This window comes from Phyllobates terribilis, unplaced genomic scaffold, assembly GCF_046119375.1.
Source record: "Phyllobates terribilis strain yellow unplaced genomic scaffold, ASM4611937v1 Scaffold_47__1_contigs__length_9908305, whole genome shotgun sequence".
In the NCBI taxonomy this organism is placed as follows: Eukaryota; Metazoa; Chordata; class Amphibia; order Anura; family Dendrobatidae; genus Phyllobates; species Phyllobates terribilis.
This window is the reverse complement of record NW_027362807.1, coordinates 3181982-3206555: the sequence shown is the minus strand read 5'-3', so window position 1 is coordinate 3206555 and position 24574 is coordinate 3181982. Positions and strand designations below refer to the sequence as shown.

General features: G+C 43.4%; 1 protein-coding gene across 1 annotated transcript; it reads left to right on the top strand.

The window, feature by feature from the left end:
- The first annotated feature begins 54 nt into the window (after nucleotides 1–54).
- LOC141191542 (uncharacterized) lies at nucleotides 55–19637 on the top strand. Its single transcript, XM_073661439.1, has 2 exons — nucleotides 55–145; nucleotides 14109–19637. The coding sequence occupies exon 2, from the start codon at nucleotides 14258–14260 to the stop codon at nucleotides 15626–15628; it is 1371 nt and encodes a 456-aa protein (XP_073517540.1). The 5' UTR covers nucleotides 55–145; nucleotides 14109–14257; the 3' UTR covers nucleotides 15629–19637.
- Nucleotides 19638–24574: the final 4937 nt, after the last annotated feature.

The window sequence follows — 24574 nt, the reverse complement described above, 5'->3', positions numbered from 1 at the left end:
ATCTGTATGTAAAGAATAAATTCAGTCCCTGTATGTGTTTCCTCCAGATCTATCCAGTAAGAGGACAACACCAGACAGATGTCCCTATCCTCTTCTTCAACATGACTGTAAGCAAGAAAACCCCAATGTTCCTCAGGATCATCAGGTAGATGGAGAGAAGGTGTCATGAGATCTCCCCTATGATGTGTAGACGGCTGTGAAGGTCTTGTGCTCAGTCTTGTTTTATCCACCAGTAGTATGTGTTTTATACTTGTGTAATGAGAACGGTGGAGATGACAGGATTAGAGCTGATCATAGATGGGACTTCTCATCTGTCTGTGACTTTTACAATATTTGTTTCAGGGTCAAGATCTGACCCATATTAATACTATAGAGGCATATGTATGGGGTGATGAGCGGTGTAAAGAGGAGATTCCTACATATGACTACCCAGGTGAGTAGTAACCACTAGTAATGAGCGAGTGTATTTGTTAATATTCGCTTTTCACACGGATAGAACGGTATTCGGGTTACTCGTTATTCTGCGAGTATTTGTGTACTCTCTTCGCTATGTTCGGATGTCCCGCCCTGTAGTTTTGGCGCCTTCTTTGCTGCCACTAAGCATGCTGGGCTTCTTAACCAATCACAGTAATGCCGCAGACATCTTGGTTGTGGCATTACTGTGATTGGCTGGCTGCCCAGCGTCATTTGGTCTATTTAAGCCCTGCCGCCACCATTTTGTGCACATTGGATCTGGAACCTGCATTGTAATAGCCTAGGAAGAGATCGCTGAGCTGCTAGGGAGTGTGTTTAGGCCTCTTGATAAAACAAAAGCCCTTGTAAGGGCTACCTGGAGTGTATACTAGTTCTGCGTTTAAAGGAGCCGCTCACTAGCTCCATAATACCATTAAAAATAGCTCTTTTCAGAGCTGAAGGCACAAAAACTTAATCAGAGAACAGGGAGGGAGAGATTGTGTATTAGGTAGTGTTCTTTCAGTGTCCATCTTAAAACAGCTCTTGTCAGAGGCAAAGCAATATTTTTCCAGCACACACAGAAGTAGCATTTTGTGCTGCTTTTTTTTTTTTAGCACCGGTCTATTTTCCCTGCTGTTTCAGGGGTCAGAGCCTGGCTTCTGCAGTCCACATTAGTCCACTTAAAAAGGTGTTTGGTGCCCTACGCAAAGCAGTAGTCCAAACATTTCCTACTGCCTGCTACAAAAGAAGCATGCACCAGCCCATTTTAACCGCTATTTTGGGGTGTCAGCCTGCCTTCTGTCCCTATTAGTCCACTTTCAAAATCATTGAGTGCCCTGCACAAAGCAGTAGTCCATACATTTCCTACTGCCTCCTACAATGCACGCACCAGGCCATTTTAACCACTATTTTGGAAGCACCATCCCAAGGACCACCAATCACAAATAGTAGTTAGGCTGGAGTAGGAATACTGTCCTGGTTTGTCCACTGCACATTCTGCATAGGGTTTGTAAAATTTAGCCCTATGGGCTGAGTCATGGTTGACGCAGGAAGCCACCATCCCAAGGGCCTCCAATCACAAATAGTAGTTAGGCTGGAGTAGAATACTGTCCTGGTTTGTCCACTGCACAATCTGCATAGAGTTTGTAAAAATTAACCATATGGGCTGAGTCATGGTTGATGAAGGAAGGAAACGGGTTCTTATGGGAAGGGGTTGACGTTAACAGCAGTAGCATGAATCTGCATTTTTGGTGAAGTTAGGTTGGCTTGCTCTCATCTGGAGGGATTACAAACTGTGGCGATATCCAGTCCTTGTTGAATTTAATCAGAGTAAATCGCTCTACATTTTCTGTGGAGAGGTGTGTGCGCCTATCAGTGATGATTGCCCCAGCGGAACTGAAAACACGCTCAGACACCACACTAGCAGCCGGGCAGGCCAGCACCTCCAAGGCATATAAGGAGAGGTCGGGCCAAGTGTTTAGCTTAGACACCCAATAATTAAAGGGAACTGAAGCGTCAGAAAGGACACACGGATGGTCACTTAAGTGCCCCTTGACCATGTTCTGCAACTTATTCCTCCTTGGCATTGTTACAGGCACAGATAGCCTTTACTGTTGTGCTGGTCTATATAGATAAAAATTATTATTATTATTACTGTTGGATAAAATGTGTATCACGCGAGGGTCTTGCCACAGACACCTATACATGAACTGTGCAATGTGGGTCAAGCTGCAAAAAGGCAAATGTTCAGTGTCCCCAACAGTAGAAACAGTACCCACCCTCTTCTCACGCTGACTCGCTTCCTCCTCCTCCACCACCTCCTCCTCTCCAGCCCATCCAGGCTAGGCAGACATGAAGCTTGGGTTGGGTGTCCCCTCTGTAGTATTACCCCTCGGTAGCACAGAAAAACAAGTCCTCTCCCTCCTCATCACCCAATGTTGCCTCAGAATATTGGCTGGGCTGGGTAGTATCACCCATTGGGAAATCTGGCTCCATACCAACATGCTGGGCACTCAAAGATTCCTCTTTGAGATTATGCAGTGATTGTTTCAAGAGACACAGCAGCGGGATGGTTACGCTGATAATAGCCTGATCACCGCTCACAAGGCTGGTGCAGTACTCAAAGTTCTCAACAACCTCACAAATGTCAGCGATACACACTCCCTCAACAGATTTTATGTGTGGTGGCTGACTCTCAGTCTGACCTGTATGCTGAAGCTGGTATTCAGCTACTGCCCTCTGCTGTTCACTAATCCTCGCAAACGTATGATAGGTGGAGTTCCACCGCGTGGGCAGGTCGCAAATGAGTCGGTGACTTGGCAAATTCAAGCGCTTATGCAGCACTGTAAAAGCAGAAAAAGTTGTAGAGGAATGGTGGAAATGGGCGCTAATATGGCTCCCCTTCTCAAGTAGGTACAGCAAGTCACGGAAAGTTTTCAGAAATTTCTGAACTATGTTCAGCACGTGAGCCATGCATGGCACGTGTACCAGCTTGCCGATCTTTAAAGTCGCCACCAGGTTACGCCCATTATCGCAGACGACCGGAGGCCACTGATTGGTCTGTTGTTTTAAAGCTTGCCGCAGCTCTGTTGCAGTGTGTGCTTTCTGACCTAAACAGATCAGCTTCAGCAGAGCGTCTTGCCACTTTGCCGATGCGCTACTGCACAGGTCCCAGCTTGGCAGTGATGGGGAGGATAATTCAGCAGAGGATTAGGAGCAGGAGAAGGGGAGAGAGGAAGTGGAATTTGAAGAGGTGGAGACCCTGACAGAAGTTGGACCCGCTATTCTTAGCTTGGGTGGGATGTGTGATCTTCCACTTTGCGCCTTTGTCCCACCCTCCACCAGGTTCCCCCAGTGTGGCATGACAGAAATGTATCATCCCAGTACACAACAATTTGTCCAGGTGTCTGTTATTAGGTGGACCTTCTCGGTTATGGTGTTGGTGAGAGCACGGTTCAGATTGTTTAACACTTGCTTGTGTAACGCAGGGACGGCACATCGGGCAAAATAGTGGTGGCTGGGAACACTGTACCGTGGGGCAGCCACAGCCAAGAGATCACAGAAGACTGTGTTCCCACAAGCCCAACATCTCCATAGCTAGCAATTTGGCAATGTGCGTGTTTAGTATTTGTACCTGTGGGTGCGTGGCTGGGCATTTACGCATTCTTTCCAAGCTCTCAGGCACGGACAATTGGACACTTTGCTGGCACAAGGAAGTGGATGTGGTTGATGTTTGTTGTGTGTGAGCAACCGCTGCTTGTGGGCAGCAAGTATGAGCACCTGCTTCTTGAACAGCAGATTCTGAAGGACATAGCCCAGGCGACATGGCATAAGTTTCCACCGAACCCAAAAGCACTACAGATACTGGCTGGTGATCAGCTTATGCAGCCTTTGTCTATCCCTTATCCCCTCAAGATGACTGGACTATCATTGTAAATAAGTCCCTGTCCTTTGTGTCACCCCCACCTCATTGTAGATCGTAAGCTCTTACGAGCAGGGTCGTCATTATTTTTCCTTTAATTATTATAGTAATTATATTATTATTATTAATATAATATTATTATTTTTATTATCTTTAGCTGTGTTACTTATGACTGTTGAAGATGAACCTCTGAATTGTAAAGCGCTGCGGAATAGGTTGTCGCTATATAAATAAAGAGTATTATTATTATTGGTTTGACCCGCAGACACAGATTTGGTACCTTGGTGTTCCGCCCACCTACTGGGCTGCTTGGCTGCCATGTGGTTTCTCATACTCATGGTGCTCAGGTTGCCTTTTCCATGGCCTCTGCTCAACTTGGTATGGCAGATGCTACAGACAACAATATTTTTCTCTGAAGGACTTTCAGAAAAAAAAATTCCACACAGCAGCTGAACGCCCTCTTGCCCTGACTTGGCGCACAGCGGGGGTTCTCTTGGGAACAGTTGACCCAGTTCTCACTCTGGGCAAACCACAACCCCTTGGTGCCTATGTTGGTCCATCTTCCTCTGTGTTGCTGTCATGGCTATGCGTGCCAACGGTCCAGGTCGGATCAGTGGACTCATCATCGACCACCTCGTCTTCTATCTCATCCTCCTTCCCAGTTGATATTGTAGGCTGACCTGATGGCAACTGTGTCTCATCATCATCAGCCTCCACCTCTGGAGACAGAAAATGACATTCCTCCAAGTGGCTGTCTTCTGGTCGTAGGTCCTAAAATACTTGAGCATCAACGCACGCCACCACCTCTTGTCCCTCTTCAGTGCTGCACAGTGATAGTCCAGAGCCAACCAAAGGATACTTACCAAGCAGATCCTCGGAGTGGCCAAGCTTGGGGTCATATGTCTCCTGTGACTGATAATGGTGGGAGGAAGGAAAACCAGCTTCAGGATTGGAAGGGCCAGCCTTCTGTGTATCCACAGTAGACTGTGTGGTCGTGGAAGTTTTGGTGCTGCTTGACAAATGCGTAGAGGCCTTGTCTGCTATCCAAGACAGAATCTGCTCTCACTCTTGTGGCTTCCACACACGTTTACGTTCCAGACCGGGAACTTTTTCCAGGAACATTGTGGATGCATCAAGCTTCTTCTGACCTGACACAGACTGAGTGCCTTCTCACGCACCACTGACAACACCACGTCCACATCCCTTAACAACAGGCTTTTTTGGTATTTTGGGTTTTGTTGACAGATTTTCAGATGTTGATGGCACAAGCCAAGCTAGCTGTCAAAGGCACAGCCAAAATAATGAGTCAACCATGACACAGCCAATAGGACTAATTTTTACAAATCCTATGTACATTGTGCAGTGGACAAACCAGGACAGCATTCCTACTCCAGCCTAACTACTATTTGTGATTGGAGGCCCTTGGGATGGTGGCTTCCTGCGTCAACCATGACTTAGCCAATAGACCTAATTTTCACAAACCCTATGCACATTGTGCAGTGGACAAATCTGGAATGTACAGTAGTCCTACCAAACTAATATTTGTCATTGGAGGCCCTTGTCACAGGTTGTGCCACATTGTGAGATAGGGAATACATATTCAATAGAAATTTACACTGACTGTTGATGACCGACTGATGGCCCTCTGAAAATTTAAACTGAGGATCACAACTACTACAATACTCCATCGTAGATAATGTTTGTCAAGGGAGGCCCTTGTCATGGAATCTTCCTGCACCTATGACACAGCCCCCAGCCCCAGAAGTAATTTTTGGAAATACGATGCACATTCTACTGGACCAAGTAGTACAGTATCAAGAAGTCTTCTCCTGCTATATAACCTGGGGAATATTGACAATCAAAATCTGTAAGCAAACCTCTAAGAAGCTTCACCAATCCATCCTGGAGGGGGGGCACCATAAATACTTTGTCCAGTGACTTGCACAAGTGATATATTTGAGCTCGTCATCGAGTTGACTAGTGCAGTTTTATTTTTCCGGTTCACTGAGTTCAGCCATACCTGAGGGTCGTAGTTGGCACTCACTGCTACTTTCTAGTGCTCCATGTATCTTGCCCATTTTCTCTGTAGTCTCTGCCCTTAAATTAGTTAAATAATAGTGAGGGCCCTACAGTATGAATAAGTGAGGGCACTCTCAAGTGTACACAAGAGGCACCTCCAAAATTTCTAGAGGAGGGCACTTCAAAATGTGTGTTACAGGGCCACACAAGGGCTCTCACAAAACTCAGCTTTCCTGCTTACTGCAGGCAATCTGAACATTTGAATTTAGGGCTCGAGTCTCACATGGTGGTGGAGGAGGAGGGTCAAGCCCAATGCTACAATGAGCATATTGTAAACTGCTATGAAATATGTATTCCACTATCTGAGTGTAAGTGATGGAGGGACCGCCCAAATGTCTAAGTAATAGCTGTCCATCCAAAACGCATGTTACAGAGCCACCTGAGGCCTCTCAGGTCAAAGATCTACATACATACTGGTACTTTCTAACTGCTTTTAAAGTGCTGGGGAATAGCGAACTAAAAATGATGTATGACAGACGGACCTACAAAATGTATAAGTCAGGGCCCTCCCAATTGTAAAAGGCGAAAAAAAGCCACAACAGTATGTGTGAACAAACGCTAAGGCTGTGTGCCCATGATGCGTTTTTCAAGCGTTTACGCTGCGGAATTTCCGCAGCGTAAATGCTTGGGAAACGCTTGGTAAACCTTCCCCCATGGTCTCCAATGCAATTCCGCACTTTCAATGCCCATGCTGCGTATTTTTCCGCAGCGTTTAAGCTGCGCTCAAAAATCCGCAGCATGTCCATTAATTTTGCGGAAGCGCTGCTTTTTCGCCGCCATTTACTTGCATTAGAACGCGCTAATTCCGCAAGACTGCATCTGTACTTGCGTAATTGGCGCGTTCTAATGTGCGGATGGTACCCGGGTGTGGAGGAGAGGAGAGTCTCCTCCACACCCAGGTACCATAAAAAAAAGAATAAAATAAAGATTATATTCACCTTCCGACGGCCCCCAGACTCCTTCTCTTCGCTTGCCGACAGATCGCGCAGGACTGAAGGACCTGCGCTGACGTCACAGTCATGTGACGGCAGGTCTTTCAGTACAGTGTACCCGCGATCTGCCGGCAGCCAGCACAGGAGCGCAACAAGTCTCGGGGCCCATCGGAAGGTAAGTATAGGTTTATTTTTTTATTTTTAACCATTCTCTCGGGTCACAATATATAAATCCATACCATTTGCATGGATTTATATAGTGTGACCTAGTTGTCACAAGCACTTTCCAAGTGATGCTAATCGCTTGGAAAGCGCTTTTCAACCCGCATGCGGAAATGCCAGTGAAGACCGCTTCATTTCCGCATGTCCCTGGCAGGAAAACGCATGTACAATGCGCATGTACAATCCGCATGCGTTTTTTTCTGCCAGGGACATGCAGAAACGCTCAGGAAAAAATCCTGAGCATTTCTGCATCCTGGGCACATAGCCTAAAAGGGGTATTTTTGGGTTTCTCTGATTTATTTAGCCTTATATACAAGTGATTGTGCAGGAAAAACTGTTTCTTAACCTTTTTGGCCTGTTAAATGCAATTTAGGTTAGGTTTGGTAGTTGTTCTTGTGTGTCTGTAAAAGTGGGGTAACACAGCGACAAACTTATTCCCTGAAACCATTTGTGAGTCTGAAATGCATGCAGGCACATTCCCCAGGCTCTTCCCATTCTGTTTCATCACTTTCCCATCCATTTCAGCCTTTTCCTTAGGCCCCCAGACCTCTTTGTAGGGTCCAGCAGAAAATTACTCGCATTTCCTATTGACTTACATTGTACTCGCTATTCGTAACGAATACGCGATTATTACAAAGAACTATATATTTAGCGAGTATAGCGATTACGAATATTATGGTACTCGCTCATCACTAGTAAACACTAAATGCAGAGAAGTCACAGATTCTTCTCGAAAATATAAGAAATATTGTATCTGGACTAATGTCACTTTGAAAAATGAAGGTTTTTTGCGCATAATTTGGCCAATTTATGTGTGCCCATCAACCATGACAAGGTCACCTTCGTATGATGGGAAACTACGCTACACTACCACTGGATATGCCACTCTTGGGCTGTAAGCCTGTATGGACAATATGTCTCTGCTTGGGCTTTTAACCTACAATGTATGGGCTGGTAGAGCTAGTTAAAACCACCTGTGACTGAATGGGAGGGACACATGGTCAGAAAAAAGGCTGTCAAACTTCTAATAGTGTGAACACGTACCTGCTGCAATGCTCCAGGAGCGGGATCCCAAAAATGATTAATAGAAAAAAAGAGAGGGGTCGCTCACTGGTCTATTCGGGTGCTCTGAAGAAAAAAGTAATCTCAATTGCAAAAAGAACTTCGGCACTCCTCACATGAAAATATAAGAAATATTGTATCTGGACTAATGTCACTTTGAAAAATGAAGGTTTTTTGCGCATAATTTGGCCAATTTATGTGTGCCCATCAACCACGACAAGGTCACCTTCGTATGATGGGAAACTACGCTACACTACCACTGGATATGCCACTCTTGGGCTGTAAGCCTGTATGGACAATATGTCTCTGCTTGGGCTTTTAACCTACAATGTATGGGCTGGTAGAGCTAGTTAAAACCACCTGTGACTGAATGGGAGGGACACATGGTCAGAAAAAAGGCTGTCAAACTTCTAATAGTGTGAACACGTACCTGCTGCAATGCTCCAGGAGCGGGATCCCAAAAATGATTAATAGAAAAAAAGAGAGGGGTCGCTCACTGGTCTATTCGGGTGCTCTGAAGAAAAAAGTAATCTCAATTGCAAAAAGAACTTCGGCACTCCTCACATGAAAATATAAGAAATATTGTATCTGGACTAATGTCACTTTGAAAAATGAAGGTTTTTTGCGCATAATTTGGCCAATTTATGTGTGCCCATCAACCACGACAAGGTCACCTTCGTATGATGGGAAACTACGCTACACTACCACTGGATATGCCACTCTTGGGCTGTAAGCCTGTATGGACAATATGTCTCTGCTTGGGCTTTTAACCTACAATGTATGGGCTGGTAGAGCTAGTTAAAACCACCTGTGACTGAATGGGAGGGACACATGGTCAGAAAAAAGGCTGTCAAACTTCTAATAGTGTGAACACGTACCTGCTGCAATGCTCCAGGAGCGGGATCCCAAAAATGATTAATAGAAAAAAAGAGAGGGGTCGCTCACTGGTCTATTCGGGTGCTCTGAAGAAAAAAGTAATCTCAATTGCAAAAAGAACTTCGGCACTCCATACATGAAAATATAAGAAATATTGTATCTGGACTAATGTCACTTTGAAAAATGAAGGTTTTTTGCGCATAATTTGGCCAATTTATGTGTGCCCATCAACCACGACAAGGTCACCTTTGTATGATGGGAAACTACGCTACACTACCACTGGATATGCCACTCTTGGGCTGTAAGCCTGTATGGACAATATGTCTCTGCTTGGGCTTTTAACCTACAATGTATGGGCTGGTAGAGCTAGTTAAAACCACCTGTGACTGAATGGGAGGGACACATGGTCAGAAAAAAGGCTGTCAAACTTCTAATAGTGTGAACACGTACCTGCTGCAATGCTCCAGGAGCGGGATCCCAAAAATGATTAATAGAAAAAAAGAGAGGGGTCGCTCACTGGTCTATTCGGGTGCTCTGAAGAAAAAAGTAATCTCAATTGCAAAAAGAACTTTGGCACTCCATACATGAAAATATAAGAAATATTGTATCTGGACTAATGTCACTTTGAAAAATGAAGGTTTTTTGCGCATAATTTGGCCAATTTATGTGTGCCCATCAACCACGACAAGGTCACCTTCGTATGATGGGAAACTAAGCGTAGTTTCCCATCATACGAAGGTGACCTTGTCGTGGTTGATGGGCACGCATAAATTGGCCAAATTATGCGCAAAAAACCTTCATTTTTCAAAGTGACATTAGTCCAGATGCAATATTTCTTATATTTTCATGTATGGAGTGCCGAAGTTCTTTTTGCAATTGAGATTACTTTTTTCTTCAGAGCACCCGAATAGACCAGTGAGCGACCCCTCTCTTTTTTTCTACAGATTCTTCTCGGTCACCGGCTGTGGCTACTTTATCAGTGGTGTAGTCCGGCCGTATCACAATCGTGTGATCACCATTTTGCCTCTAGACCACAACATTCTCTTCCACCCAAAACTGTTCAAATGATTTTGGGCATTGCAACCCTTTTCTATAGAACTTACAACCTGGAGGATCCACCTACCCCCTGGGATTAGGAAACGCTGACTGTTACCTGCCCAGATCTGTAAACTATAAAGCCAAATGACAGCGTACGTAGAATGTGCTGACAAGTGAGAAAATCACTTGAAGAAAAATATTATGATGGGCCTGTAAGAGAAAGCGGAGGATAATGATGCTGTTGGCTTCCTAGATTCCTGTTATCTTATTGGATGAATCTACCTTCTCTCCCTTCTGTGCTGCTGAATGTCCTCATATGGTCCCTACAAGACCAGGTCCAGTCTTTCTGACCAAACTTCACTTTTATGATCGACAACATTAAATGTGCAGTGAGGGCCAAGTGTGAATTTCTGTACAATAACAGCAGAGTTTCCCTTTATCCTGATTTTCAATATCTTTTAAAACCAACTAAATTCAAACAGGATTTCTATAACCTATACAGAAAACATTACACCTGTGCCATGATATATCTCTAAGCTAAATTTAAGACACCTCAGCTCTGCACTATTATAAAAAGTTCTCTTTAAATGTCTAATATTTCTTCTTGAAACTCATCTGACAGAAAATATTGTCCCTTACGATAGTTTAGATTGCCAAGAGCCACCGAGCCCCATACTCCAATTACCCCAGAGAGGTTTCACCACTAGTTACTCATTTATTACTGATGAAGACTGTTGAGATTGGTCATTTCAGTAGATGTGTTATTGTCTATACTCACAGTTTTGACTATAGTAGTTAGTGCCCAAAATACTCTGATTTAACCCCTTCCTGCAGCCAGTTTTGTGTTCCTATCTGGACCCATTTTTCAAATCTGACGTGTGCCACTTTATGTGGTGATAACTTTGGAATTCTTCACAAAGGATAATAGGAAACAAATGGATCTTACAAATTATTTTCCAATTTCTCTTGAATCTGACAATACCCTATATACGGTTGTACACTACTGTCTGGGCACATGGCAGGTTAAGAAGGGAAGGAGCGACATTTAGCTATTTGAATGCAGATCTTGCTGGAATAGTTTGCAGACACAATGTATTGGGGACACTGTTCATGGTCACCTGGCAGCTCAAAAGATGGCTACCACAAACAGGCTTGGCCGTCATCTACTCCATTTTCCAGATCCCAGGGTTTGCCTTGCTCATCACCATTTAACCCCTCTACATGGATTTGGACTTAGACAGAGACCCCTAGGCTTGGGCCACAGTGTCACCTGGCGTTCTATTAAGTGAGATGGGAAGAAGAATAGTCCGATAGCCGGGTCAGAACACAGAGGATAGAGAAAATACAAAATCAGAAGACACAAGAGTAGTCAGTAAACGGGCCGGGATCACAGCAGAAAACAAATACACAAGCCGGGAGCTGAGCACAGAGGACTGAACCAGAGGAGAACAAGGCTGGATCTGGCAGCTTCTGGTAATATGCACAAAAAGCAAAGCTACACTAAAAAGAATTAAAATTCCCCCAATATTCAAGAAAAAACACAGCAAAAAAGGGCAGCAGTGTTTACCTGACCAGATGTTCAGAACTAAATGCACTACCAGGGTGCAGTATACCCACATACAGATGGCGGCTACACAGGTGCAGAATACTGATGAGACAATCACTCACAACCAACCTACAATCACTCACAACCTACCATTTCATGGAGGGGTGACTGCTTGGTATTTGAATTACTCACAAAAAGGTTTGTATAGGGTGCTGTTCACACTTAGGTAGTGCACAGTATCGGCTTACAGCCTATTAGTTACGCCCATACTATTAGATTATGCGGGCTGCCCGGTACTATCCATATATTATATATATGCATTTTTGCACTTTTTTATTCCAGGGTGCAGCCAGGCCCATCAGTGCGGGCATTGTAAACTGTGTCTGTTCCCATGGAGTGCACTTGGATAGTACTGGGCAGCCCGCCTAATCTAATAGTATGACCGTAACTAATAGACTGTAAGTCGGATACTGTGCACTATCCAAGTGTGAACAGCTCCATATACAAGCCTTTTTGTGTGCAATTCAAATACTACGCAGTCACCCACTCCATGAAATGGTAGGTTGTGAGTGATTGTCTCATCAGTATTTTGCACCCGTGTAGCCGCCATCTTTATGTGGGTTTGCTGCATCCTGGTAGTGCATTTAGTTCTGAAGATCTGGGCAGGTACACACTGCTGCCCTATTTTGCTGTGTTTTAGCTTTTGGCAATATGCTTCCAGCTTTAGTAGGGTGCGGTACTTTCCAATTGGCTAAAGCACGGAGCAGATTACTCCAGCTGGACAGCACACACACCCATACTGCCAGACTGGATGGTACTACTGGTCCCAGGCACCCTAATCTTAGTGGCTGGACAGAGCCTCCGCCGCCCAGAGCTTCTGGTTCTGACGTCTCTTCCATCACCAGCGCCTCCTGCAGGATGAATAAGGCGGCTCCTGGTGACAGAAGCAGACATCCCAGGAGCAGATCCCAGAGGAGATGGGACCCACCATTTGCAGAAGCCCTAATGTGGCCAAATTGCAGAAAACCAGAACAGTAGAAATCCCCATAAAGTGACTCCATTTTGGAAATTATAACCCTCAGTCAATTAATCTATAGGAGTAGTGACTATTTTGATTCCACAGGCACTTTCTGGAAATTAGCCCGCAGTGGATGTTGGAGAGTGAAAATTAGGGTGAAATTTGACTTTGGGGGAGCAGATATTGCTGGATTGGTTTATAGAAGCCATGTTGCTTTTCAAGAGCCTTTGAGCCACTAATAATGTGGAAACCTCTGTTTTTCCGTTGACAGATGATGGACCTGAGTGGGGACTTGTTTTTTGTGAGATGAGTAGAAGTTTTTATTGGTATTATTTTTACCTACATAACATTGTTTGGTGGCTTTTTATTCCATATTTGGGAGGCAGAATGAACAAACAGTTGAACACTACGATCCACTGGTTCATCCTATGAGGTTTTCTGTTAGACTGTGAACTGTTATTGTCTTGGTGAATAATGACGGCTAACATAGGGCAAAATGAAAAAAAATCACAGAAAAAGATACAGCCTTATTAACACATCATATAACAAATGCACTAGCAGGATGCCACAGACCCCCATGATAAAGGTGGGGGCAGCGCAGGTGCAAAATACTTATGGAGCAACCACTCACAAACCTACCAATTCATGGAGAGGGTGATTACTTAGTATTAAAGATGCACACAGATGAAGCTTGTATAGGACGCCAGTCACACAGGTAGGTGTGATGCCCAGTGTCTGGCTTAGGATAGTGATGATGCCCATACTATTAGATTAGGAGGGCTGCCCAGCACTATATAAGTGCACCCCACATGGACAGACACCCCAGTACACCCAACCAACACTAAAATGCTAATGCATTTATCTGATTTGGTGTTGGTAAGACTGATTTTTTTCTGTGATGTTTTCTTGGTAAATAATGATACTTTTACATAAAGTGCATTTTTACGGAGAGTTTAATTAGAAATATTCAACAATATAAATTTTAAGGATATGTTATTCATAAATAATTGGTTTTATTCTTGGCAGATGTAAATTGCCTCTTCAGAGAAAAAGAGGACTTGAACTCTATAGCGCCACCTATTGGAAGCAGAAATCCTTCTAGTCACAATCAACCCTTTAACGAGTCGTGCAATATGACTTAGGATAAAAGCCAAATCAGAATCTCAATTTGCAGACGCGGAGTTTCGGGCTGTTGGCCCTCGTCAGTGCAAAGTATGAGAACTGATTTGGCTAGGTGAGAGGCTCTGGACTGAGGTCTAAGGGGTAACCTTTCTCCTTGTAGAGAGTAACTAGTGATGTTGCCCATACTATTAGATCAGGAGGGCTGCCTAGCACTATATAAGTGCACCCCACATAGACAGACACTCCAGTACACCCAAGAAACATGAAAATGCTAATGCATTTGTTATCTGATTTGTTGTTAGTAAGGCTGATTTTTTTTCTTGGTTTTCTTCTTGGCAGATGACTGTACCAGGAGATCAGAGGGACAGCTGACATCTTCAATTTTTAAATCAGATGACCTTGAGATCACACAGGATACAATTGAAGTGAATGCCATTACTCCAGATATACCATCATCCCTTCACAGCAAAGATCTGTCATCTGATCCTATGAAACAGGTCCTGTCTTCTGATTCATTACCGACTACTAAGGAAAATCAAAGTCACGAAATAAGCATTAAAAAACAAACTGCTCCTAAAGCAAAGAAGCCATTTTTCTGTTCAGAATATGGAAATAGTTTTTCCCTTGAAAAGTCTTTTTTTAAACATCAAAACATTCACACAGCAGAGAATATATTTTTTTGTTTCAAGTGTGGGAAATGTTTTAACCAGAAATCAAATCTTGTTAATCATCAGAGAAGTCACAAGCAGAAGAAGCCATTTTCTTGTTCAGAATGTGGAAAATATTTCACAGATAATTCAAGTTTAATTAGACATCAGAGAACTCACACAGGGGAGAAGCCTTTTTCATGCTCAGAATGTGGGAAATGTTTTAAACAGAAAGTGCATCTTGATAACCATCAGACAACTCACAGAGGAGAGAAGTCTTTTTCCTGTTCAAAATGTGGAAAATGTTTTAGCCAGAAATCAGATTTGGTTAAGCACAAGAGAACTCACACAGAGGAGAAGTTTTTTTCCTGTTCAGAATGTGGGAAATGTTTTAGCCGGAAAACAGATTTGGTTATACACCAGAGAATTCACACAGGGGAGAAGCCTTTTTCCTGTTCAGAATGTGGGAAATGTTTTGGCCAGAAATCAGATTTGGTTAATCACTGGAGAACTCACACAGGGGAGAAGCCTTTTTCCTGTTCAGAATGTGGAAAATGTTTTGGCCGGAAATCAGATTTGGTTAATCACTGGAGAACTCACACAGGGGAGAAGCCTTTTTTCTGTTCAGAATGTGGAAAATGTTTTGGCCAGAAATCAGATTTGGTTAGGCACCAGAGAACTCACACAGGTGAGAACCCTTTTTCCTGTTCAGAATGTGGGAAATGTTTTTTCCAGAAAGCGCATCTTGATAGACATCAGAGAACTCATACAGGGGAGAAGCCTTTTTCCTGTTCAGAATGTGGAAAATGTTTTAACCAGAAATCAGATTTGGTTGATCACCAGAGAACTCACACGGGGGAGAAACCTTTTTCCTGTTCAGAATGTGGAAAATGTTTTAGCCGGAAATCAGTTTTGGTTGAGCACAAGAGAACTCACACAGGGGAGAAGCCTTTTTCCTGTTCAGAATGTGAGAAATGTTTTAACCAGAAATCAGTTTTGGTTGAGCACCAGAGAACTCACACAGGGGAGAAGCCTTTTTGCTGTTCAGAATGTGGAAAATGTTTTAGCTGGAAATCAGATTTGGTTATACACCAGAGAACTCATACAGGGGAGAAGCCTTTTTCCTGTTCAGAATGTGGAAAATGTTTTAGCCAGAAATCAGGTTTTGTTACGCACAACAGAACTCACACAGGGGAAAAGCCTTTTTGCTGATCAGAATGTGGGAAATGTTTTAGCCGGAAATCAGATTTGGTTAAGCACCAGAGAACTCATACAGGGGAGAAACCTTTTTCCTCTTCTGAATGTGAGAAATGTTTTACACGGAAATCAAGTCTTAACAAACTTCAGAGAAGTCACACAGGGGAGAAGCCTTTTTCATTTTTAACTGAAAATTGTATTTTCTTATAGGGATTGTCCACTATTAGGACAACTATTTCTCATTCCTCATGTTTGGCCTTGATAAAATAAAAACACTCATACACAGCTCCCGTTCTGGTGCTGTTCCATTGGTGTCACAACACGCGTTCCCGGGGCTCACATAAGGTTGTTACATCACACAATCCTGCTCCCAATCAATGCCGCCTTTGGACGTATTGAACATCAACAGGAGGGACATGGCATGGACATAGCACTGAGAGAACGCACACACTGAGAGCACTCTCTTCAGACCGTGTTCCTGGGGGAATTATAAACAGCCTCAAACATGACTTCCGATATGGGAAAGAAAGAAGAGATCCGAGGTTAGTCTGAGGTTCTCCACCTCCGTCAGCATGTCTGACATGCAGTGTTTCTTATTGAAAGTCTTATCTTCCTGCTCCGGAGCCATTACTGCCTCATCTCAGCTTGGAAAAGGAAGCAGTCATAACCCTCATGATGCCAGACAGCTCCAGCCTGTAAGTCCTGCACCATCTTCTCTCTTAATGTAGGCCTCACAAGAAAACAGCTCCACAAATCTCCCTCTACTCTCACCGAAGCCCCCATGCTGAGCAGTGCTTGCTTCACAGGGAAATTTACTCCCAACCCTGAGCAAAAGGGGATTCTGATATGGGGAACGCTATAATTGATTTTTTATTTCATATTTTGCGTCTATCCCTACTAAACAATAGATGGAGCAATATATACAAACGCTGGAGACCACATAAAAAACTGAAATACGTCCCCTCACTTCTAGCCTATCACAGCTTACTGACAAGGTACAGAGATTAGAGGCTGATGTCGTACAAGTTAGAGGCCATCAAAATGCTCAGAAACTAACAATGGATCTTCACAGCCAGTAAATAAACCATCTGTTTAATATGGTTGATGATCAAGAAAATCACAATAATATCTGGATAAGGTGTATATCTGAAAGCATCAATGCACAAGAGATCATGACAACACTATAGACATTATTTAATAATATCCTTGGTGACCCTATTGATAAGGCTGAAGACTGACAGGGCGCACCGTACATTAGACAATCATGGCCCAGATCCTGAGCGTCCAAGGGACATTATCTGTCACATACATTTTTGTCCTGGTGATTTCAATGAACAAAGCATACAATTGCTCACAGATCTATCCTGAATGACACTTGCTAAAAGAAGGGTATTGAAACCACTACTTGATGCTGTATGGGAAAATGGCCTGCTGTACTCCTGTGGTACCCTTTCCAGCTGCAAGTACGAAAAAATTGAGCATTGTATACTTTTAAAGATCCAAGCGACATGAGACCATTCTGTGATGTCCTGGATATTACCAGAAGTATTATTATTATTTATTATTATTGCGCCATGGCGCTTTACATGTGAAAAAGGGGTACACATACAAGAACAATTACAATAATCTTGAACAAAACGTGACGGAATCCATATATCTGACAGGCCCCCTGCTCCACCATTGTCACAGAGCGTTCCTGCACATCTTAGAAGGCGTTCAGTTGATAAGGATTCCCCAGACGGGAATGGAACCTGCCAGTCAAAAGAGCTCCTGAATTTAATCTTGTCTCCCTGATGAGAGACAGTTTGCAGATGCTTACTTATTTCTTTAAGCATATAATTAGATATATCTAAATAGAGTTTTAGGTGCCACTCTTCCACTATACAGAATGTTTCAGTTCATATATTAGACCGGCATATAAGTTGACGTCACATTATTTTACTGTAATATCAGGCTGTATTACTTTGCTTGCTATATATTCCATGGTTCCCCCTAATAGGAACCCTAGGACTGAAGGTTTGACTTGCGCTTCTAACGACAACCCCCAGTTTGGGACTTGCATTGGGATCTGCTTGTTTCGCAATTTCCTACTTTTTTTGATTTATTCATAATCTATACTTCTTAGACACTGAGAGGTAGACGTTACTATCTACCGTCTATACTTCCTCTTTGCTCTTAAATCTTTCTCTCCTTCCCTCCTCCTTTTTTCATATAATAAGGCACAACTCAAAACTTGTTCATTGAATGTCAGGGGACTTAATGGGGTTGTCCACTACTTTGACATTGAAGTCTTATCCATAGGATAGGGCATCAATGTACTGTATGATCGGCCGGGGTCCCGAACCCCCGCGGACCAGCTGTTATCGGTGCCGGCGGCAGCAGCTGCCGGCGGGAAGTCCTTACCTGCGGTGCTTGGCCGTCAAGTTGTAGTGGCCGCCACTTGTAAGTGCACATCCGCCTCCCATTCAATTGAATGGAAGGCGGATGTGCAGTACCCTGCGGCGGCCACTACAGATCTACTACTTTCTATTCCAGACATAGATCGAGATCTTAACAAACACATACCTCCCCTCCATGTCAGACCGTGTTTCTACAATAGTATGATAGTATGCGGCAGTGATCTCTGTCAGTTGACTTTGGCAAACTTCTATCTCCCTTATTGTGACCTAATTAAGACATGCTGTCAATTCTTAAACAAACTAAAACATTTTGTGGAGGACCTTACCATCATTGGAGGTGACTTTAATATTGTCTTGGGTCCTTCTTTAGACGCGTCCCTGGGCCAGAGTCAGAAATCTAAATCACTCAAAAGCTTTGCTAAACATGCTCTGGTCTTTCCAACTGGTCGATGTATGGAGGATACTACATCCAGACGTAAAGGATTATTCGTATTATTCTCCTTTACATAATACGTATAGCCGTAGAGACTTTTCATTAATTAGCCATCACCTGCTTACATGGCAACCTACATCTCAGATAGGAACTGCTATATGGTCAGATCATGCTCCTGTATATTGTAACCGGACTACACCTGACTCCACCAAGGCTTCAGCTGTGGGAACTCAAATGCTAATCTGCTGAAAGACTCACTCTGTGTCTCAGACCTTCTTGAGACTATAGATTCCTTCAAATATATAAGCATGATGAAACTGCCTTACCATTTCAATTGGAAGCACTCAAATGCATTCTCAGAGGGATACTAATAAACATGGATCCAGGTTAAAAAGAGAGAGCAACTAAAGTCTCCCATTTGCTTGAGCGGATTGATCGCCTTAACAAACAACATAAATAATCTGCTTCCCTCCAGTTATACGCAGACCTGCTTAACACTAGAAAGGAGTTAAGATGGTTTCATGGATGGGGTACTTGCAAATATTGTGTAATTTCAGGGCACATACTTATGGAAGGAACCAAGTGGAAGCTTCCATTCTCGGTACTAGATTTAGGGCCTCCTCGAGAAAATGACTTAAAATGTCCTACACTAAAGTTAATATTAAAGGTGTGGGATAGGGGTAAAAATATTCTGGGAATTGGAAAATACACAAACTGTTCTACTTTATGGCCCAACTATAACTTACCAGAGCTACAGAAACTAAAAGATGTTAGTGAGTGGGAGGACAGGGGTATATGCGTCAGGGGTATGTCAGAAGTGACAGACAGTCGCCCTGCAGTTGGTTGCAGAAGATCTCTTCATTTGGCATTACAGACACCTTCTTAGATGTCTCACTCTAGGACCCAGCGGCTACCTCCCTCTAGCTAATTGACACCCAGGCTGGGTGTTTAAATACTGACTATTGCTAGAGGGAGGGGCCAGTGATATTCACATGACCCCTTGTGAAGGCTTGGAGCTGGTGCAGTCTGCTTGCTTCCTCCTGGAGCTGAGAGGACGTGTTGCAATCTCTCTGAAGTTGACTCAAACTAAGCTAATTCCCCCGTGTCTGTCTCCCCTTGCTGTCTTTAGTGTTTAGTGGGAACTGACTAGCACTCATTCCCCCCTTCCCTATACAGTGCCAAGAGCTAGGGAAATACAGGTTTTAGGCTCGCGATTGGTGAAGAACCAATATAGGGATGTCAGTGGAGACAGGGTGATATCAGGTCAGCCTATGAGGTCTCCACTCCCCCCTTTCCCTAGAGTCTGGACTCCCTTTGCCCCTTCCCTTTGTGTTGCACTAAGTCTTTCCCACACCTTGCGTGACAATATGTTTGGTATCACAACTCTTGAGGGATGGATTATTCAAGAGTTTTGAACAAATAAAGGCAGATTTTAACTTTCCACATGGGGTGTTTTATCAATATCTGCAAACATGTCATGCATATAGCACACAACTTAGAATAAACGCCATACTGATTTATAGACATCACCCAATAGATACCATTGCTAAAGCAGTGGATACAAAAGGTCTATTAACCCTTATTTATAGGCAGTTACTGGCCCTATATTTGGATAAATATCCTTTGATAATTAAGACAAAAAGGGAGGAGGATGTGGGTCCCTTATCTGAGGAGCAATGGAGGGAAACTTGGATTTGACACTGAAACTTTCATTGTCAGAGTAACAAAGATTGTCCCAAATTCTTCTCATTCAGAGAGCATATAGATCCCCAAGTATTTTATTTAAAATTTGAATACGAACAGATGACACATGTCCTAGATGTGGTCAAAATGACGCCCACCTGATGCATATGATGTGGGAATATTGTCGACTACTGGACGGGGTGATCGCTCTTGTACTATCTGTATTTGGGATACAACTTCAGTTGGAACCTAAAATCTGTATCCTAGGACTCCTGGGAGAGGACGTCGACCCAGACTCCCATATGGCAATAGGTAGCTCAAGAATATTATTCCAAGCCAGAAAGTTGTTAGCACTATATTGGATAGACAATTCTCCCCCAACGATAACAGATCTAAAATCCAGGATAAATAACACTCTATGCTTGGAAAGTGGATTTTATATTAAAGGAACACTCAAGAAATCCATACACATGGGAGCAATGGTTAATTACCCCAGGTATTGCTTCAGAAAACCTTCTCAGAAATACTATAGTCCATTGCCTTACAGTAAGAGTTTTTATCCTTATACCCAAAGTGTCAGAAAATAATCATAGTCTCAGTCCACACAATTGCCCTGTTATGTTCTGCTACCAGAGCTAAGGAAAGAGAGGAGATCTGTCCCTACGATAGAACTCAGCTTAATCCCTACGATGTAACAGGGAACTTGATCCTGCGATCAGACCTGCTAAAGTCCTAAGCTAGTCTGTACGGAGACCTATAGATGTGGGGAAGGAATCCCTACAAGTACTAAGGACTGGGAGGAATATGGGACACCTACTAACAGAAATAGTAGCAGACAGACGAACAAACAAAATATATAGAACATAGAGGTCAGTAGACCAAGCAAACTAACAGAGCAAGACACAGAGCACAGGCTAGCTAGAAAGTAGATATACAATGAAGTCCAGCAAAGCCAGAAGGGCGGAGCAGGATTAAATAGGCCAACAAGGTCATGTGACCAGCAAAGGAAAAAAGACCTAAGAGCAAGGTTCTAACAGTACCCCCCCTTCTAAGAGGATCCTCCGGATCCCCTAGGACCAGGCTTATCAGGAAATCTCCTGTGAAACGCTCTGATAAGTCTGGACGCGGAAACATCATCCGACCTCACCCAAGAGTTATCCTCGGGACCGAAACCTTTCCAGGCCACAAGATACTGCAAACTACCTCTGTACCGTCTAGAGTTAAGGATGCGAGAAATTTCATATTCTCCGTCCTCCACCACCGGAGGAACAGAGGCAGAGGCGTCACAATCCGATACAACAGTTTTTTTCAACAGAGAGACATGAAATACCAGATTAATTCTCCAGGAGGTAGGAACCTCCAACCTAACAGCAGATTGGTTGACAACCTGAAGCACCTTAAAGGGCCCTACAAACTTGGGACCCAATTTCTTTGAAGGAATCCTCAACCGCAGATTCCTAGAGGACAACCAAACCATGTCACCAACAGCGAACAAAACCTCCTGTCGTTTCCTATCAAAGTAGTCTTTAGATTTTCTGTTGGCCTCCTGAAGATTACCACGCACATCCGTCCAAACTCTCTCCAAATCACCGGAAAAATTCTCCTCCTCAGGCACGGCAGATCCCAACTTGGAGAACGACCCAAACGACGGATGTCTCCCAGAACAACAAAAAAAAGGCGAACAACCAGCAGAAGAAGATGTATGATTGTTCAGAGCAAATTCAGCAAGTGGCAGAAACTCAGACCACCCCTCTTGATTGTCTGCCACAAAACAACGCAAGAACTGCTCAACATCCTGGTTTTTCCGTTCTGTCTGGCCATTAGATTCAGGATGATATCCGGACGAGAACGACAAATGAATTCCCAACCTATCACAAAAGGCACGCCAAAAACGAGCCACGAACTGAGGACCCCTATCAGAAACAATGTCAGTAGGAACGCCATGAAGTCTGACAATTTCCTTGACAAAGGCCTTAGCGAGAGTTTTAGCGCAGGGCAGTTTGACGAAAGGAACCAAGTGACACATCTTGCTAAAACGGTCCACGACCACCCAGATGACAGTAAAACCCTCAGAGGGGGGAAGGTCAGTTATAAAGTCCATAGCCAAATGTGTCCAAGGAGCACTGGGAACCTCCAAAGGACAAAGCAACCCCGCAGCAGGAGTATGTGAGGACTTAGATCTAGCACATATAGTACATTGACGCACCCACTTAATGACTTCCTTCTGCCATCCAGGCCACCAAAAACTGCGACCCACCAGTCTCTTGGTCTCAGAGATTCCGGGATGACCTGCCAACCGAGATTCGTGACACTCAACAAACAAATCTCTCCTAAAGGTCCCAGGCACAAACAACCTCCCATGAGGAGTGTTAGAAGGGGCATTCTCCTGTGCTTTAAGAATCTCATTTTCCAAAACGGAGTCCAAAGCAGCTATCACAACACCTTCTTGTAAAATGTTCTCCTCTTTCTCAGCACCGACTATGGGAGAAAAACTGCGAGACAAGGCATCCGCCTTAACATTCTTAGTACCAGGGATGTAAGTAACGGAGAAATTAAACCGCGAGAAAAACAGTGCCCACCTAGCCTGACGGGCATTCAGGCGCTTGGCAGCATCAAGATATATCAGATTTTTATGATCCGTAAGAACCTGAACGGGAAATTCCGCACCTTCCAAGAAGTGACGCCAGTGTTCAAATGCGAGTTTAATAGCCAATAATTCCCGATTACCAATATCGTAATTCAGTTCAGTCTCCGAAAATTTTTTTGAAAAAAAGGCACAGGGATGTAATCCATCCCCGTTATCCTGAGACAATACTGCGCCAACCCCCACAGAGGAAGCATCAACCTCAACCAAAAACGGCCTAGTAACATCAGGCTGCATAAGGATGGGAGCAGAGGTGAACCTCTCCTTGAGATACACAAAAGCTTCAATGGCCTCAGAAGACCACTGAACCGCATCAGCACCTTTCCTGGTGAGATCAGTCAGAGGTTTGACAATACTAGAAAATTTTTTTATGAATTTTCTGTAGTAATTGGCGAAACCCAAAAACCTCTGTATCGATTTCAAACCAATAGGCCTAGGCCATTCCTGCACAGCCTGAACCTTAACCGGATCCATCTCAAAACCTTTGCTGGAGATAATGTAGCCCAAAAAACTAATTCTCTGTACAGCGAACTCACATTTCTCCAGCTTAGCAAAAAGCGAATTGTCCATTAATAACTGTAATACCTCACGCACGCTCCGCCAATGAGACTCCAGATCTGGCGAATAAATCAAAATGTATAGAACATAGAGGTCAGTAGACCAAGCAAACTAACAGAGCAAGACACAGAGCACAGGCTAGCTAGAAAGTAGATATACAATGAAGTCCAGCAAAGCCAGAAGGGCGGAGCAGGATTAAATAGGCCAACAAGGTCATGTGACCAGCAAAGGAAAAAAGACCTAAGAGCAAGGTTCTAACATGCCCCTTCTTAGATATATTCTTTTTCTTTTGATGTCTCAATAGGGAAAAAAATAAGCAGTCAGGAATATTCAGATATTTATGTACAAATGTAAAATTACTATTCCAAAACATTGTACTATAGAGCGATATTGGGATTTATATCATTGTAAACCGGTTGTTATATTGTTTACTGGTTTTTCTTTCTTTTTATTGTTTTTCTCACAATGTTTGTATGACAAAAACAAAATATTGGTAATTCTTTGTTTTGCTCAATAAACACGATCTGGTTGGAAAAAGAAAGGAGCGAAGGTTTTTAATAGATCAAACGTATACAAAATGCCAAGATCACATGTGAAGGTACTCGTAGGAATTCACAGATAAATGTGGTTGCTCATTGGCAAGGAGGTTACATCTACACGTGTAAAGGACATACGTATCCAAAATAAAACAAGCACCCGGGCAAGAAACTCATAACCCCACTGACATAGCGGAAGCATTTCATTGCTGTTATAGTTCACTATATAATATTCATGGATAATACCACGACATGCCACCTAATATTCTTGAAACAAAAATTTACAAATATATTATGGACACTGCCGTTCCTTCCTTACAGACCCCTGAGCAGGAGACACTAGACAAAGCTTTCACTGAACAAGAGATAGGAGAGGCCAATAAATCATTCCCTATCGGGAAGAGCCCTGGGCCAGATGGATTCAATAATAGATTTTATGAGATATTTGCACCTCTGTTATTACCATTTTTAGCCAAAGTGCTCAATAATATTTCAGAAGACTCCCCCTTTACCCCCCAATCACTTGAGGCTCATATAATGGTTTTATCAAAGCCTGGAAAAGAACCAAATACCTGCCCTAATATTCATCCAATATCATTAAATAATGTAGACGTCACCATATTCTCTAAAATAATTGCACCATGGCTCTCCCACTACCTACCCTCAATTGTCAGCAACGATCAGGTTGGCTTTGTTAAGGGCAGAGAA

Excerpts from the sequence above, each read along its gene's own strand:
- LOC141191542 (XM_073661439.1), top strand. The coding sequence starts at position 14,258 with ATGAAACAGGTCCTGTCTTCTGATTCATTACCGACTACTAAGGAAAAT.